This window comes from Pleurodeles waltl, chromosome 2_2 (genome assembly GCF_031143425.1).
Source record: "Pleurodeles waltl isolate 20211129_DDA chromosome 2_2, aPleWal1.hap1.20221129, whole genome shotgun sequence".
NCBI lineage: Eukaryota > Metazoa > Chordata > Amphibia > Caudata > Salamandridae > Pleurodeles > Pleurodeles waltl.
This window is the reverse complement of record NC_090439.1, coordinates 208832318-208850666: the sequence shown is the minus strand read 5'-3', so window position 1 is coordinate 208850666 and position 18349 is coordinate 208832318. Positions and strand designations below refer to the sequence as shown.

The following is an 18349-nucleotide window of genomic DNA, read 5'->3' as shown; positions in this document are numbered from 1 at the left end:
CCCTAAACTTACACCTTATTCTTAGCAAATATGTTATTGCAAAAAGGGAATCTATCCACCTAGCCTTTATAGACCTGTCCAGTGCATTTGATATGGTAAATAGAGTAAAATTGTGGGAAATAATGGACACAATGGGGGTTGAGCAAGATTTGTTGGATCTGAATTCAGTTTGGACAACATGGTGAAAGATCCCATCCCCTTGCATCCAATCGGGGTGTTAGACAGGGCTGTACTTTGGCATCTTTTTTATTTCTGTTGTACATAAATGGCTTGCATAGCTATTTAGCTCAAAGTGGTAAGGATTTCCCAAGGATGAGCTTTAGACAATTGCCGATTTTATTGTATGCTGACGCCGCCGTTTTAATGGCCCGCACGGCCAATGGCCTACAGACCCTCTTGGACTTTTTTTTAGCACACACACAAGAGCTTGATTTGAAAGTTAATTTTAAAAAGTCACATGTTATGATTTGCGGTCCTAAAAACACACACACTAAATGTTTTACAATGGGGGGGAACACCTTAACAAAGGTAAAAGACATTTGCTATTTAGGTTTGTACCTAAGTTCCTCTCTGTCATGGAAATTCCATTTGAATTTTAAGCTCCAACAAATGGAAAGAAATGTTGAAGCAATCTTTCGCTTTGCCCGTAGATTGGGGCATAGACCGTTTCATCAGATCATCACGCTTTATAAATCCAAATGTGTCTCGGCGGCGATTTATGGGGGTGGCCTCTGGGGATATACCAGTTCAAGTATATTACAACGGGCAGAGAATACATTTCTCCACCGGCTACTTATGGTACCCAAGAATGTAGCGAATATTATATGCCATGAGGAGTTGGGAATCCGCTACATTACAGATTTGATAGATATTGCCCCCCTTCTGTTATGGATAAAAGTATGGTCAAATCCGGCGGCTACTTTAACACATGATTGTGTAAAAGACTGTATTTCGTTAGCAAACCACAACAAAATTCCATGGTTAAATTTTGTTCATAGCTGTTTTCGAGACTTGGAGTTTATGTATTCTAAACCAGAGCTCTTGCCCGCCAATGCGAAGGAAATTGTTAAATTTCGATATAAAGAGTGCGCTACGAATCTTAGATACCAAGTGGCAGAGAAATTTAGTTCTTTTGATTCATATGTACAAATTTCATCATCAAATTCGATAGAACCTTATTTTGTTTGGTTTCCGATCCCCTCCCTATACTCTTTACTTGTACTTTTTAGACTCAATATGATTCATTTTAGAGTGGCATTTCCAACAAAATGCGTGTGGGAAAAAACATTACCGCCATGCCCTTGTGACAATTTTTCGAAACAAAGTACTTGTCACTTTATTTTATTTTGCACACTATATTCAGCTCCTAGGGAAACCTTTTTATTACCTATTTTGCGTAATTTGCACACTCTTTCTTATAAAGAAGGATTGATTGGCATTCAAAGCCTTTCGTCCAAACAAATATGCAGCTCTATTTTAAGTTTTATCAAATCCGCTATCACCATTAGGAATCGATATGAATTAGCAATGTGATTATTTATTAATGGAATCCAAATACTGTTTTATTGTTGTATACGATTTTATAAGTATTTATTATTTTATATTGATTTAGTAGGCTTAAGTGATACGCTTAGATTTTATAGACTTGCAGATCGAAGAGTCTTGCTTTTTGAATTATGTAATAAGTACTGTATTTTATGATGATTTCTATGTATGCATGTGTACTTTTATGGCAACACGCCGAATAAAGTTATTTTGACTGACTGACTGACTAGGCCTTTCCTCAACTGTTGCAAATTGTTTAGTATCTGATGGTAGGAATGCATTTGCATTGGAATTATTGATGTTAAGTGCTGCTGGCTGCTTCTGCTGCGCAAAGAATTGCCATATGCTTTTCTGCTTAGCTGTTCTTGCTTTCCTTTGCTGCTTTTCATCCCTTTTTGATTTTAACTGCTCTGGGCTTTGTGAATCACTGTGTGGGGTATTCAACGCCATTATTATGATAGTACTTATATTCTTGCTAATTTTGCCCTGTGTGATGGACCCCTTCATGTGGACAGCTGGATGACCTTCTGGGCTCAGTTTGCCCTGTTGCCTGTAGGGAAGATAATTTGAGTGGTTCTCATAACAAGTTTTCTGTGGCTGTTTTTTCCTTCACATTCCTCTAATTAATCTACGTCTGAAACACTGAGTCTTTCCCTTGCGTTTAGGGCCTAGGCCCTAACTTCAACTAGTATGTCATTGAGAATGGGGGCGATGATCTGAGAATTATTCCCTGAAATCGCACAGTTGCATGCCACTTGTTGTACATAGTTGTGCTTTTGGGCTCTCTGTATCAGATCATTAAGGGCTTGTAACTTTGAATCGATGCCCACAATATATTTGGCTGTGATGTTAAGTCGACTTGAATTATCTTGTTTGTCTGCCTTATGCTTTATTCCAGTTGCCATAACGTCCAATGTCGACAAAAGTGAGCCCCATGCTTTGGCTGGGACCTCCAACTGCAACTGAAGATTGTGGGTTCAATCCTGAAATGGACTTAAGGAAATGATAGTGCGCAACATACTTTTGGATGGATTCATGGGGAGGAATATTTTTTTCCGTGTGCCATACTAATGTCACCCCAAGGGAGTCCATATCAATGAGTTCTATCAGGGGATGGTCATGAGTACCGACAGAATATCCGTGAGCTTGGGGATTGATCCTTCCAACTGCTAAAGTACAGGTCTAAAATAGACTCTGAAAAATCAGGTATGTTGGTTTCGGCCTTCAAGCTCCTCTTGCTGAAATCTAACCGTTCAGGCTCTTGCGGTTTGAAAGATTGATTTTCCCGGGGGGAGATCTTTCTCAGAGTTATCACCTGTTGCCACATCTGTAGAATCTGTTGCTTCTTTAGGTTCCTGCGATCGTAGGTGCCCGGCAGAAAGAAAAAAAAGTCTGATTTTGTACTCCACATTTTTTTTTGCTGACGGCACTGATGATGATTCAGAATTGATTTACCTCTGTTTCACAGGTTGAACCACTTCTTTTAGAGAGGTGCTTGAGCATGCTACTGATGAATTATCTTGGGAGCTTTGCCTTGTTCTTCTTGGGGGGCTTTTCCTCCCTCCAGAGGGACCTCTCCAAAGCTTGCCAGAAGGCATTGTTCTTGCTTGCCTGCTGATGAGCAGCAGCAGCAATGGCGTCGCCTGAGAACTTGCTGAAAATATTTAGTTCCAATAGTAAAGGATCACTGCTTTCGTGTTGCGTTGGTGCTGTAATATAGTATAGTAGAAAGATTCTGTAGCCTTATCTGATAAACTTCCCGGCTGCCTTAGAGAGGGCGGAAGGCTCTTGGGTGGACTCCAGGTAGGGTTACAAGCAGGTCTCACTGAGGAATTCACAAGCCGCACCCAGGCCTAGCTGGGCCACTTCAGTGAACCCACAGGGCTCAACACTCAGCAGCGGCTGAATACAGCAGTTGCGCTCGACCCCCTGCCACCCTCCTGTACTGATTGGGGGTCCTGCCCTCCTGCTGTTGATTCTCCTGATATTGGTGCTGATGTTATCCTATGTTGCTGTCAATCGCCTCCTCTACCTCCTCTCCACCTTTCCAGCTGTTGTGCCCCTGCTCCCCTGCCCATCCACTCCACCCCAGCAGCCTGCGGAAACACCCTCCACTCCGATGGGCAGGCCGAGTGGGCAAGCTCGAACAAGCTGGGCGGGTCAGGCAGAGATAAGGCAGCTTGCGGTGAGAGGAGCGGGAGAGCGGTCAGAGAGGCTACCTGGGATCCTAGATTGAATTTGCCCCAAACTGGGAGTGTCTGGTAGTGGATTAAATATTACCAGCCTTGTTATATGGCCCAAGAACCTTTAATTGCACGGGCCGCTGGCTTCTGGGGATGGCATGGACACTGTTTCTTTCACAAATTCAGCACTGGTAAAAGGCATCTCGTCGTTTTTAACTTTTCTATAGAATGAAGTTTTGTCAATTTGTTTTCATCATGCTTACTTTCCTCATTTTAGAAATTCACCAAAGTGAGGAATTGGAGAGAAACCTTGTGGGCCATAATTTGCTTATCCGCATTGATAGGAATTGAGATGAATTTGTGAAAGAGTCGGAGGGACAGGTAGGATAGCGCTAATCAATGAGATTGTTCAAAGTAGATGTCTTTTATATAGAACCCGAGGTGAGAGTTCCTAAGTATTCTGAAATCTGGTTTGGAAATGCTACTTAAGAGACAGGGACAACATAGTTTTTTTTAGGTCGCGCACACAAGTGCTGTGACCTGTTGTGAGAATTGTGGTCTTTTATCCACACCCACTGCATGCCCATAACGTTCACTCATTTGTGGGCTTGCCTTTCAGAAATCCTTTATCATTGGTAAATGTTTTACACATGTCCCTCTTTAAGGGGGTTTTGTTATCGCCTTGCAGATTGCCCCTGGTACATGGATAATTGCACGATTGTGGATATGTTTGACTGCGAGCGAACTCGTGCTCCTTCGCGCTCATGGTGGACACAACACTTTGAATCGGCTTGCTTATGTCAACTTTTTTACTTTTCAATTTAAGTAGCAAGAAAAGTCCAATTAGGAATTTATAAGACTAATAGCTCTAACTCGAGGAAACACAAGACCCATTGCATTGCAAATGCTTGTTCAATTTGAAATGCAAATACTATGATTATCTCATATCTCTGCTAGATAAAAAACTTTGAAAAAAGGCAGTAGAAACATAGGTAGGGACATTGGGCAAAATATTTAACTTTGTTAACACACACTGAAGAGCTTCAAGTCAGATGTCAAGAAACTATGTAATTTTATCCAAGGATTTAATTAAATTAAATCTGAATACGCATTTGCTTAATCTGTATATGCTGGTATACTGACTTGGAGGTAATTTGCCTTTACTTCCACTACATACTGACCATGGTCAGTAGGGTGACCTCTGCCTTCCCTATGTTGACATTGTTGCTAGAGAGATTACCATAGTTCTGCAGCCCTGTTATAAAAGCAGCGAGTATCTTGTGGTCCATTGTTAAAACTAGAATCGTTAGTAAAACATAACGTTAACTTGTGCCTTTCCTGGGTATATGTAAATGAAGGTAGCTGTGGGCGGGATCTCTCAGATATTTTAGTCTCTGGGCCCCTAGCTTAAATAGGTAAAAAGCAGGGTTAGCAATGGGCACACTGATGGGTGTCTCAATACATACTGAATTGATCAGAAAAAATAGAATTCATACAGGGCCTACCAGATGGATTCAGGTAGAAGCAGATGATTGTATGATATATGATTGTAAAAAAATAAGCCTCTAAGACAGCCCAAATGTTTCCAGAGTCAACACGGTTGAAAGCCTTTTCCACGTTGACTTGGACCACCATCAAAGTTAATACTAATGCATTCACTATTCCTAGAAGGAAAGACATTGAACAATATTTTGCCTCTATCATTTGTCCAGAGATGAAACCTTGTGGATACGGATGAATAATGCCAAAAGAAGTCAGCTCTGAACTCCAACCCCTAAACAAAAATTTTGCATCTCAGTTCTGCAGAGAGCTGGGTATAGGTAGATAGACTGTCTGTCAGGGTGTCTTTGATATTTAGAAAAAAACGTCATGGTTTCTCACTAAGAAGCTTTTGTGAGCCCGGACTCCCAAACGGCCTTCAGAGTATGCAGAAGCTACTACCTAAGATTCTCAAAAAATACCTTTAAAAAAGCCAGAAAAAGATGGGTCTTATGCCTTTTCACTTTTTAATGACCCTAGTGCAAGCTGGAATTTTGGCATTCTTATTTAAGCTGATGACATACCCTGTTCTCCTTTCAGTTAGGTCCAAGTACCTGATAAAATCGTCAAGAGGCTGTTGACTAAATGTGTAGTTGAAACTATATAGCCTCATATAAAAATCATCAAACGCCTGAGAAATTATTTATTCCAATGTTAGATTCTGCCTTTGATTTTGTCAACAGGGCCAACATGTGGCTACGGTACTTAAAGGTCTCATGTCAAGGTACTTGTAGGGGAAATACCTCCCTTGGCATGGTTACCCCCTAACATTTTGGCTCTTGTTGACACCAGTTATGATTAAAAGTGTGCTGGGATCCTGCTAACCAGGTCCCAGCACCAGTGCTCTTTCCCTAAACTGTACCTTTGTTCCCACAATTGGCACAGTCCTGGCACACAGATAAGTCTCTTGTAAATGGTACCCCTGGTACCAAGGACCCTGTGGCCACGGAAGGTCCCTAAGGGCTGCAGCATGTGTTATGCCACCCTGGGGACCCCTCATTCAGCATATGCACACTGCCTCACAGCTTGTGTGTGCTGGTGGGGAAAAAAATGACTAAGTCGACATGGCACTCCCCTCAGGGTGCCATGCCCACATCCCACTGCCTGTGGCAGAGGTAATTCACCCCTCTAGCAGGCCTTACAGCCCTAAGGCAGGGTGCACTATACCACAGGTGAGGACATAGTTGCATGAGCAATATGCCCCTACAGTGTTTAAGCCAAATCTTAGACATTGTAAGTGCAGGGTAGCAATAAAGAGTATATGGTCTGGGAGTCTGTCAAATACGAACTCCACAGTTCCATAATGGCTACACTGAAATCTAGGAAGTCTGGTATCAAACTTCTCAGCACAATAAATCCACACTGATGCCAGTGTGGGATTTATTGAAAAATTCACACAGAGGGCATCTTAGAGATGCCCCCTGTATACCAGTCCGACTCCTAGTATCAGACTGACCAGTTCCTGCCAGCCTGCCACAACCAGACGAGTTTCTGGACACATGGGGTGAGTGCCTTTGTCACTCTGTGGCCAGGAACAAAGTCTGCACTGGGTGGAGGTTATTTTCACCTCCCCCTGCAGGAACTGTAACAGCTGGCGGTGAGCCTCAAAGGTTCAAGCCTGGTGTTAAAATGCCCCAGGGCACTCCAGCTAGTGGAGATGCCTGCCCCCTGATCAGAGCCCCCACTTTTGGCGGCCGGTCAGGAGGAGGTAATGATAAAAACAAGGAGTCGTCACTCACCAGTCAGGAGAGCCCCTAAGGTGTCCTGAGCTGAGGTGACCCCTGCCTTAAGAAATCCTCCATCTTGGTTTTGGAGGATTCCCCCAATAGGAATAGGGATGTGCCCCCCGCCCTTCAGGGAGGAGGCACAAGGAGGGTGTAACCACATTCAAGGACAGTAGCCATTGGTTACTGCCCCTCAGACCTAACCACACCCCTAAACTTAGTATTTAGGGGCGACCCTGAACCCAGGAAATCAGATTCCTGCAACCTGAAGAAAGGAGGACTGCTGACCTGGAAGCCTCACAGAGACAACAACTGACTTGGCCACAGCCCTACCAGCCTGTCTCCAGCTTCAAAGCATCTGCACAGCGACACATCCAGCGGGACAATCAACCTCTGAGGACTCAGAGGACTGACCTGCACCTAAAGGACCAAGAACCTCCCGAGGACAGCGGCTCTGTCCAGAAACAACAACAAAACAAGCAACTTTAAAGAGGCTGCACTTCCCGTCAAAAGCGTGAGACTTCACACACTGCACCTGACGCCCCCGTCTCGAGTTCAGGACAACAAACACCGCAGAGAGGACTGCCAGGCAACTCCAACGATGTGGACACCCTGAGTTGACCTCCATGCACCCCCACTACGACGCCTGCAGAGAGGATCCAGAGGCTCCCCCTGATCGCGACTGCCTGGTAACAAAGGAACCCGACGCCTGAACCAGCACTGCACCCGCAGCCCCCAGGACCGAGAGGAACCACCTACCAGTGCAGGTGTGACCAGCAGGCGGCCCTCATCCTAGCCCAGTTGGTGGCTGGCCCGAGAAGCCCCCCCCCCGTGCCCTGCCTGCATCGCCAGAGTGACTCCCGGGTCCCTCCATTGTTTCTACAGCAAACCAGACACCTACTTTGCACTCTGCACCCGGCCGCCCCTGTGCCGCTGAGGGTGTGTTTATTGTGCTTGTGTGTCCCCCTCCCCCCCCCCAGTGCTCTACAAAACCCCCCTGGTCTGCTCCCCAAGGACGCAGGTACTTACCTGCTAGCAGACTGGACCCGGAGCCCCCCTGTTCTCCATAGGCGCCTCTGTGTTTTGGGCCCTCCTTTGACCCCTGCACCTGACCGGCCCGGTGTTGCTGGTGCAGTGGCTTTGGGGTTGCCTTGCCCCCCCCTCCCCCCTCCCCCCCCTTAACGGTGGGCTGCCTATGCCCAGGAGACTGAACTTGTAAGTGCTTTACTTACCTGAAAAACTAACCAAAACTTCCCTCCCCCCAGGAACTGTTGATTTTTGCAGTGTCCACTTTTGAAATAGCTTATTGCCTTTTTAACCAAAACTGTGTGTACTACTGTCTTAAATCAAAGTTCTATACTTACTTGTGTGAAGTACCTTACAATTGATGTACTTAGCTAAAATCTTGAATCTTGGGGTTCTAAAATAAACTAAGAAAATATGTTTTTCTGTATAAAAACCTATTGGCCTGGAGTTAAATTTTTGAGTGTGTGTTCTCATTTATTGCCTCTGTGTGTACAACAAATGCTTAACACTAACCTCTGATAAGCCTACTGCTCGACCACACTACCACAAAATAGAGCATTAGTATTACCTAATTTTGCCACTATCAACCTCTAAGGGGAACCCTTGGACTCTGTGCACACTATCTCTCACTTTGAGATAGTATATACAAGCCAGCTTCCTACAGTACTCTACTAGCTGTACTCTAAAGATTCACTCAATTGTGTACTGCTGTCCTCCGCTCCGTCTGATAAACTGTACCTTGGCTAAGTCACTCTTCCTAACTTCAGGTAATAGTGAATCGTTTGTGTTCTCTTTCCAACTGAGATATTGATGTTGTCGAGTTTTGTGTCCATCTTTTGTGACATGTACTTTTTCCCAAACAAAAGTTTGACACTAGATCCTGAAATTCTGCCTTTGCAGCTTTCCAAACAGTACATTAGCTGGCCATCAATTAAAGAACAAAGGACTCTAAGGCGATAATCAAACAAAGTGCTCTTAATCATGAAGCAGTTTCTTGATCATGAAGCACTTTCCATTCATATGTCAAATGTATCTTACTAGCATTGTCTGTTATGCAGGCTGCAGAAAATGTTCTAACTGAGCTCATCTTAAAAGAAAGTAGAAGTAAAGGAACAGATGAGTTTTTAATGTGACTCTTGTTTGTTACAGGTCTTGGACTGGATAGAAAACCATGGTGAAGCTTTCCTCAGCAAGCACACAGGAGTTGGTAAATCTTTGCACAGGGCAAGAGCGCTGCAGAAGCGCCATGAAGATTTTGAAGAAGTTGCACAGGTGATGATTGTTTCAAACACTGTCTCCACACAGTATTTTAATAGTGAGTTTTGTGCTTAAAAGTCTAACCAGTCAATGCAAGAACTGAAAGAAATATCAAATATGTGAAGACAGTTAAGCCATCTAACGCTTCTAATGCTGCCCCCCCCCCCCAACCACCATGAACTATTTACAAGTAATTTATTCAAAATACATAGCTTAGTGATTTGTTTCGGAAGAGCAGAGGCAGCATGTAGTGGATATGCCGAGAAACCTCAATGTAACATATTTCTAGGCCTACCGCAGTCAGTGGTGTCTAAAAGCCCATTTTCTACCCTCACATTACTGTCTCTGTAATTATAATTTTAAAAGTATTTCAGTTGCCTCAGTCCTCTCCCATAGCATATGATTCTCACCAATGCATTGTAGTTTGCAGTTTATGTACAGGACAAGTGCTAGGATTATACTCTATACTTTAAATCTAAGATTCCCATCTTCGTTTGTGAATAGTTCAGTGTGATACGAAGAGTTAGGCAGGTCCTGTCATGATTATTGCAATAATGGGATTAACACCTAAGCATCCCATTTTTCTTTGGACGGTTATTTCTAATAGTTAGCATCTCTACCATTGTGTTCCACAGTTTAGTTAACCACTGACAAGGCTGTAGAGTCATTAGTATTTAACATTTTTGACTACTGCATCTTAGCTGTAAGAATGGTTAGCACACTTGTGCTACAGGCTTTAAATGGGAAAATAGATTCCACAAGAATACCCAGAAATGACTATTTAGATCCCTGTGCAATTCCTATGTTGATCATGTCATTTGTAGTACAAAATCAACCTCTAAAATGAATCGGTCTTAGGAAAGGATATTGTTCATTGTACCACTGTACATTGCTCTTTGGGCAAATATGCCCCAGTTCCCTCATGCTTCAATCTTTTCTCGCTCGTGTTACTAGCCATCAGTTTGTTGATAAAAAGATTTTAATTGGCATTAGTGCATATTGAGGAATAGCTTACTGCACCCTGAGGTCTTTTTTAGGGGGATCCGGTAGCCACTGTTTTCTTTACATTTGTTCTTGTGGTTATTATGGGAAATCCACTGGGTAAGTTTGTAATGTGTACAAAGATCTTTTTACAATGAAACTGAATTCCATTATTTTTAGTTCACTAAGGAGCTGATCTGTGTGGCACATCAGTTTGTAATTCCTTCACCACTTAACTTAATATGAGTATGGGCTATAACAATTTTTGAAGGTAAAATTTTGGAGGGGGTGCATTAAAAAAGGGAGAAGACAGAAACCCCCTTTCTGTCAACTGTGCCCGTAGCCACTTATTTTGTCACTACTTTTATATACTCTCTTGGGCCAGTGGGACAACTAAAGAAAACCCATAATGATATGTTCACTACTCTTCTGATTGTTAACTAGGAAAGAAATCAAAGACACAGGTCATTGGCAATAGAGAATAGGTTTACTTAAAATACGACTGGGAGACAGTCAGCCCCACAGGACTGAAGACTGTGTCAGTTTGCTGCGTGCAGGCAGCTGTTTATATAGTCACAACAAATGCTGACTTCATAAATATTATCTTAAAAGTAATAACAAGTCAAAGAAAAGCATGAGTTAATAGTATATTTTCACATAAAAACCACACCACCTGGCCCGTTGGACTCGTAGCTTCTCCTTTCTGCTCCCCTTATTGTAATCCTAACAGAGCTTTGATGAAACATTAACCCCTAATGCCTCCTTTCTAGGTGTGCGTTTGTTCAGCTCTTCTTAGGTTTTCTTATCTGATTCTGTATACTCTTGACTAAAGTTACATTGACCACGTGTTTCCTAAGTCACTGTCTCAGCTAGCCTTATGGATGGAAAACGAGCTTGTGTGCTGTGATTTTAAACTCTTCAAGACTTCTTAAACCAGTTTTCCCGTTTCACTGAAACTTGCTGAGCTTTTGTTCTGCTTTCTGGTGAGTTCGCTCCTATTTTGTGTCCTTGTGAGATTTAGGCTTGTACTGCTCTCTGTTCACATATCGCTCTACAACGATCTCTACTGATGTCAGTCGTAGTGAGATTTCCTCACATTTTATTCCCCCCTTTTTAACTCCCCTCTAGTTGATATTTCAGCTGCTTTCTTTAATAAGGGATCCTTACTAGATGTCAGCTGATATGTGTTCCTCATTGCATCTGTTAACAGTGCTGGTGACTAAGCTATGAACATCACTCCCACTTTGCGCTAACTCATTTACAACATGCTTTTACTCATGAAAAAGCACAATACATCAAAAGCAAAAACCATAACAATGGGCAAAAAGGCCTTAAACATTCCTGATGTCCAGGATGGTGGCCAATCAAACCAACACTGAAACCATTCATCTGGGGTACCTCCTTCACTCACAATTGTCCATTGTTGATCATGCAGTTGTATTGTCCTCATCGTTTGCATAAGCGCCCCACCTCCTTTGGCGCCATAAGTTCTAGCACATATCGGTGCTACATGATTTATTTTATTGTTCGCAACTGTTACTTAATTGCATCAAACCCTTTTGTGGTTGCATTAATCTTCCCCATTAGTTCTTATTTTATTTGGAGCCATCAAGCTGTTGCCTTTGCCTGGACTAATGAAAGCACATTTCCAAACAACAGTTAAGCATCTTTGAACGGTCTGAACATTTGGGGTGCAGCCTTCCAAGAGGTGGTCTCATAATAGTCTATGGACCTTTTCCAGCGCTGATGATGAAAAAATGTGTTCAAGTTGCTCACAGGGTGCTCTTGCAGTTTGGTGATGTTCACCCCTAGGATTACTGGAGTGGTTGTTTGCAAGGTAACCAGTGAGCAGAGGCCTTCCCAGTTTTGTGGTAGTTAGAAGTATAGCCTCTCACTGCATTTGCCAAAAAGATATCCATGAGACTGGAGGTGCCCCCCTGCATGTCAGCGTTATCTATTGCAGTTGATATTTCTCCCTGTATTAATGGTGCCGTTCCCTTTGAAACATAAAGAAACAAATTAATTTTATAACTGATCTGGGTCTACTGTCCTATCCACCCAAGTGTATTGTGCAATGCAGTTGTCTCTCACACTTCCCTCTAGTGCCTTTATTGATGTTTATCCCTTTCCATAGGAGATGGTTCTACAGAAAAACGTGATTTTGGGGTGCTGCTGATCATGGGCATAAACTGACCCGGTGACTTCGAATGCTGGCTTCTCTGCGCAGTGTAGTCGCTACAGTGGGAAAAGAGCTGGAGCACTGAAAATGCCTTGTGCTAACATTCTTTCTCCCTACCCATTAGTCTTTTGGTGCATATTGACTAGTTCACTTAATATAGCTTGTTGCAGCTCATCTAATAGTAATAACATAACTTCTCCTGGTGACTGCAGCATATTTGATACAGTGGCACGAGAAGTGAGGGAACACATTGCATATTACTAATCCCAGGAGCTTCTGTCCTATCTCAAACATGTGCTGATACCAAATATTCTCGATCAGCGTGCGGTGAAGCTTGCACTTTTACACTTGCGGGGGCCCATCTATGGATCCCTCCCTTCAGTGGAGAAAACTAAGCATGTCACTGCCAAAACACACAAAATATAAAACAGTTATTAAAACAACCAGACTAAAAAGTAAAAACAAAATAGCAATACATAACCGAGACAATGAAATGGTCCAAGCGCATACATAACTTCCCATTAGTAGAGTCAAATAAATTGTCCAAGCAGAGTGGAGGGGGGAGGCTTTACAAGTGCTCCTCTCTTGCCCCCTCCCCTCTTTTTCTTTTTGTATCTGTTGTGGAGCTTGGATTATTGGGTCCAGGCGAACATCTATGTGGTGGATCAATTGTTTCCTTTCAGCCACTTTGGTAGCTGTGTGCGTGGTTAATGTCACTGTGAAAGGCCATTCCAATTTTTGATGTTCCACTTGGAAAAAAAGTTGCAAATGTAGACTTGTTGGCCAGTCATCACTCGGTGGACCTGCTTTGCATGAGTGCATACCTTTCTCCAGAATACCTATTTAGGGAAGAACTTAGTTGGGACCATTTTTACCATAGATGGACCCTTATTTGTTTTGCCAATAACTTTAGTGCTGTTTGATGAATCTTTACGAAACCTTTCAAACTTATACTTTGGTCAGTTCAGCTGCTATCTAAAAAGTTTCTGGTGATCTGTCAAGTGGCGGCTACGAAAAAGGGTGGGGGTCCCAAAACACTTTTTCCCCATTCTATGTCAATAGGAATGTTCACATTTTTTAACATGACCACTGCCCGAACAGCTGAATGTAATTACACCAAATTTGGCAGAATGCTAGCTCTTGGTCCAGAAAGCGAGTTTTTTGTGATTTGGTTTAAATCCATTCAGTAGTTTTGGAGACATTAGTGTAGCTATATATAGCTGTCTGGACACACGGATACCTCACAGATCCGACTGTACCAGGGACAGATATCTGATTGGCTGCCAACACTTCAATCAGGAAGTGTTAGCAGTTATCTCGGGACTCTGCTTCAGATTAAAAGATTGGAAAAAAAGAAAATGGGCCAGAGTAGGGACACCCTGACCCCTTAGGTCTGGTGCTGGGGCCAAGAGGGACCCTGCCAAGGCTTAAAAGCATTTTTTTTCTAAAGAGGTATGAAAAATCCATGGATGGATCCACAGGTTTTTCTAACATGTAAAAAGAAAAAAGATGGTTTCCCGCCTTTTTAATGAAGCCCCTGGCTGGGCCAAGTCCTGGGGGCATGCCAAAAACTAATGATGGGGGTTACGGAGCTAAACTAATAAGGTATGCAGGGAGGCTGACCCCTCCCCCCCCACCCATGCATCCCCGGGGACCACCACCTCTCTGGGGCTTTAGCAAAATGTAATGCGGGGGCACATCAGTCCTGGGGGCTACCACCACCCTGGAGCTTTACACAAATTGGCCCGTCCACCATCTCCCCCCTCCCCCCCCCAGCCACGGAGAGGACCACTATATCCCTTGGGCTGAATTTCAAAAGAAATGTGGGTGCAGCCCTGGAGACGACCACCTCCTCGGGGCAGATTGTCAAGAAGTAATGGGGGGGGCACCTGCCTCCACCACCCCACCCTCCAACAGCCCCCAGGACCGCCATCTCTCTGGGGCTGAATTTAAATAAGATAGGCGTTCTGTTTCGGACCCCTGGCCCCAGGGACCACCACCTCCCTGGGGCTGTACACACCATTGAATAGGGGACTGCACAGCTCCCCTTCAGGAGCCAGTAATGGCCCTGGGGGCCGCCACCTGCCAGAACCGGCTCCTGTTATGTCCTGGGGTGCCCACCCACAGGACATAGCTGTTTGCTCACACTTAGCTCTCGCCAAGTCAGAGCAAACACTCCACTTTTTGCAAGTGGGAGCTGTCAAACAGCTCTCACTTGGAGAAAGTGAAGTTTTCATCTGTTATCCTGCACGCAAATATGTGTGCAGGGAAACGGATGAAAACATTGCTCTCGCAAACAGGGAGCTGCTATTTGAAGCAGCTCCCTGCTTGTGAGAGCAGAGCTGGCTCCCGCAGGATGCAGGTAGCCAGCTAGGACCGCGGGAGCCCTGAGGCTCCCCCGCAGGCTCATCCGCAGTCCTGTCACTCTCTCTTCCTTCACATAAAGGGATGGGAGAGAGTCAGTCTGATTGTAATGGTCTCTCCATACAGTGACTTCAAAGAGTCAGACTAGCAAGATGTTTGGTATGGATGTTATACTTACGTTTGGATGCAGAGTGGAATTAGGGTCTCTTGTGGCCTAATTGTCAAGGTCTTGTGGAGTTGAAGGTTCAAGTACTAGTAATGCTTGGCAATATGTTTGTTTATTTACTAGTGTTTTGACTGTTAAACCTTCCTAGTGATGGAACATTCACATTTCTTTCCAGTCACGTGTGGGTTGACTGTCATAGGGATGCCTCGAAGCCTCAAAGTAAAGAGTCACCTGTGGCCCTAAAGGTTAAGGTCATAGAACCTTACACTGAAAGTTGAGGGTTCTAATCCAGATGTGTCCATGGTCCTTATCCTTCTTTAATTTCTATTAAACGTAATGTTCATACTGAAAGGTGATTTCACTCTTTTTAATTGACAAATACATTTTTCTTTTCAATTTGTCCAGAAATATCTCATTCATAGTATATCATTCATCAAAGCCTGGAACTCTGTTTCTATCTCTCTCCCTCTTTTTTTCCTCTCTCTAAATTTCTCTTTAAATCTTTCTCCCACTCACACACCCACTCAGACCCTTATGCACCCACTCACAGACCCATTCAGACCCTTACACACCCACTCACAGACTCACTCACACAAACCCACTCACAAACCCACTCAGACCCTTGTGCACCCTCTCACAGCCCCACTCAGAAGATCCACACGCACCCACTCACAGCCCCACTGAAACCTTCACGCACCCACTCACAGACAACGAATCACCCACTCACAGACCCAGTAAGACACTGACCCACCCACTCTCACACCCAGAGAGACAGGAGGCTGCCTTCTCCCACCGTGCAAAGCCTTTGGCTGTGTGCGGCACAGGGTTGGGTGGTCAAGGGGGTTGGCCGCAGGCCAGGCCCTTCAGCCAATCCCTGCTGCGTATGGCCAAAGGCGGTGGTTGGATTAACGTATAATAATAAGAATTACTTTGTTTTAAAAAAAAAAGTTATAGAAATTCAATGAAAAAAGGTTACAGAGACATTTTAGTTAGGAAATAGAATTTTTAAAAACTCATAGAAACTCACTTAAGAAAACAAAGGTTATAGGGACGATATAGTTAGGCTTACATTTTAAACATACATAACCATAGAAATTCACCTGTTATTGTTAGTTATCTCAAGCAACTATAACTTATGCCCTCAGGTAACTGTAACTCATGCCCTCACCATGCACTGCTGATTAGCCCACAAATTACAGCACTCATAACATCTTTGATAACATCATTGATAATATCAATGCAAATATTCCAATATTTCCAGTAAAATGTTTGATGAAAACACTGCATGGTTGGAGGCAAGTGTTACTTAGGGCAGAAGTTATAGTTAATTGAGATAACTATAACTTGTGAATTTCTATGGTTTTGCATGTTTAAAATGTGAGCCTGAGTATAATGTTGCTGTAACCTTAGTTTTTTTAAATATATAGTTTATTCTTGCACTCCTACTGGGTAAGAACCACAAGAGCACACCTTTCAGATTCAGGAACAAAGAGGTGAGAATTGTTAGTATAGTTAGATAGACCCCAAGTGGGAGCTTGACAAAACGCAAGAAAGCTGGTTACAGGATCCGATGTCCAAAGCAGTGGCTCAGGTATGCCCTTGTAGGTTTAATCTAACAATTCTTTCATCGATATGAGAAATTTGGGATCTTGAAAAAATTGTTTTCATGTGCTCTAAATCCATCTGTTTCCACCCTTTCAACAATAGGTCACCATACCCAATTCTTTATTGGTTGCACTTAAAACAGGACTATGGGGGTGATTCTGACCCCGGCGGTACTAGACCGCCGGGGCCAGGGTCGGCGGGAGCACCGCCAACAGGCTGGCGGTGTCCCGCAGGGCATTCTGACCGCGGCGGTTCAGCCGCGGTCAGAAGAGGAAAACCGGCGGTCTCCCGCCGGTTTTCCGCTGCCCTTCTGAATCCTCCGCCGCCATGGGGATTCAGACACCCCATACCGCCATCCTGTTCCTGGCGGTTCGCCCGCCAGGAACAGGATGGCGGTATGGGGTGTCGTGGGGCCCCCGTAAGCGGGCCCCACTTTGAATTTCACTGTCTGCATTGCAGACAGTGAAATTTGCAACGGGTGCAACTGCACCCGTCGCACCTTCCCACTCCGCCGGCTCAATTCTGAGCCGGCGTCCTTGTGGGAAGGTAGTTTCCCACTGGGCTGGCGGGCGGCCTTTTGGCGGTCGCCCGCCAGCCCAGTGGGAAACCCAGAATCACTGCAGCGCTCTAATGACCGCGGAGCGGTGTTCTGGAGGGGGGAACTCTGGCGGGCGGCCTCCGCCACCCGTCAGAGTTAGAATGACCCCCTATATGTGTTCATCATTCATTCTAATGCTTTTTCATTCCTTTCCTTTTAGTGATGTTCATGAGATTTTTCATGGGCCCTCTGGAATATGTTATGTAACCACTGTGTGAAGGGAACACATTTTTTTTTTTTTTACTTCATCTTCATTATTCATACTTGTCCCTGTGTTATGTACAAGAAACAACATGCAACTAGAAAGAGTAGCTATGTCAGTACTACTTTAATAAATATCTTTCCCCTACATTGTCCTTTATAACCATTTATTAGTGTTACAGGTCGAGATAGCGCAGAGGTGGGTGGATCAGTGATTACATATTTACCCTTCCTCGCCTTTACTAATCTGATGGCTCCCCTAGAGGATACCTTACCATTGGTTGGACAACTACAAAAGGCTTTGTACATTTTTCAACCAACCCCTCTATTCTAATTAAATCAAATGTACGTTCAGTTAGCGGTAGTGATCTGTATCCGTCATTGTCTTGTCTATACTGTGCATTAATTCTTCCACTCTCTGTGTGTGTTCGGGTGTTAATTCTACTAGCCACCAATCCTGAGGGGGTGCAGTTAGAGTTCTGTCATGGGTATGATAATTGATATTTTCACTGTCTGTTATGGTGTCCCTGAGCTCACTAAATTATATATAACCTTCTGATATTTATGACAGTGTCCTTTACTGAATGCTGCAGTGTCACAAGCACTCAGTCTTAGAGGTGTTGTAGGTTTATTTCAGCTTATTGCATTGGCACATTTATTTTAGCTTAGGCCTGCCGCCTATGCCCTTTTACCTAGTTACATGATTCATTTCATTTATTAATTTAAATTCATTTTAGCAATGCTTGCTTTTAGCAGAGATATTTTATTTTTCTAATCAGCTGCTATTCTGCGAAAGTGTTAATAGTTCCTTTACACAGCATTTCACTCTGTGCCTCTGTTCAAGGCTGTACCTGATAGTTTATCTAGTGTTGCTGCCACAAGAGAACCCTCAGACGCATTACCACATCAGGCCTGTTCTCAGAACACAACACATTTTGTTACTAAAGCATCACACAGGCCAAAGAAGGTTGGAGAGGTCAT

At 43.8% G+C, this 18349-nt stretch overlaps 1 protein-coding gene across 7 annotated transcripts in view; it reads left to right on the top strand.

Moving 5' to 3' along the window:
- Positions 1 to 18349, top strand: part of TRIO (trio Rho guanine nucleotide exchange factor) — a 3522386-nt gene that overhangs the window by 528443 nt on the left and 2975594 nt on the right. For all 7 annotated transcript variants that reach the window (XR_011200906.1, XM_069219639.1, XM_069219640.1 and 4 more), the window contains exon 10: positions 9167 to 9289. Coding sequence is in view for 6 of the 7 variants with exons in the window: in XM_069219639.1 (XP_069075740.1) it covers positions 9167 to 9289 (123 nt within the window). In the remaining variant the exon portion in view is untranslated. The remainder of the gene's footprint in view (positions 1 to 9166; positions 9290 to 18349) is intronic.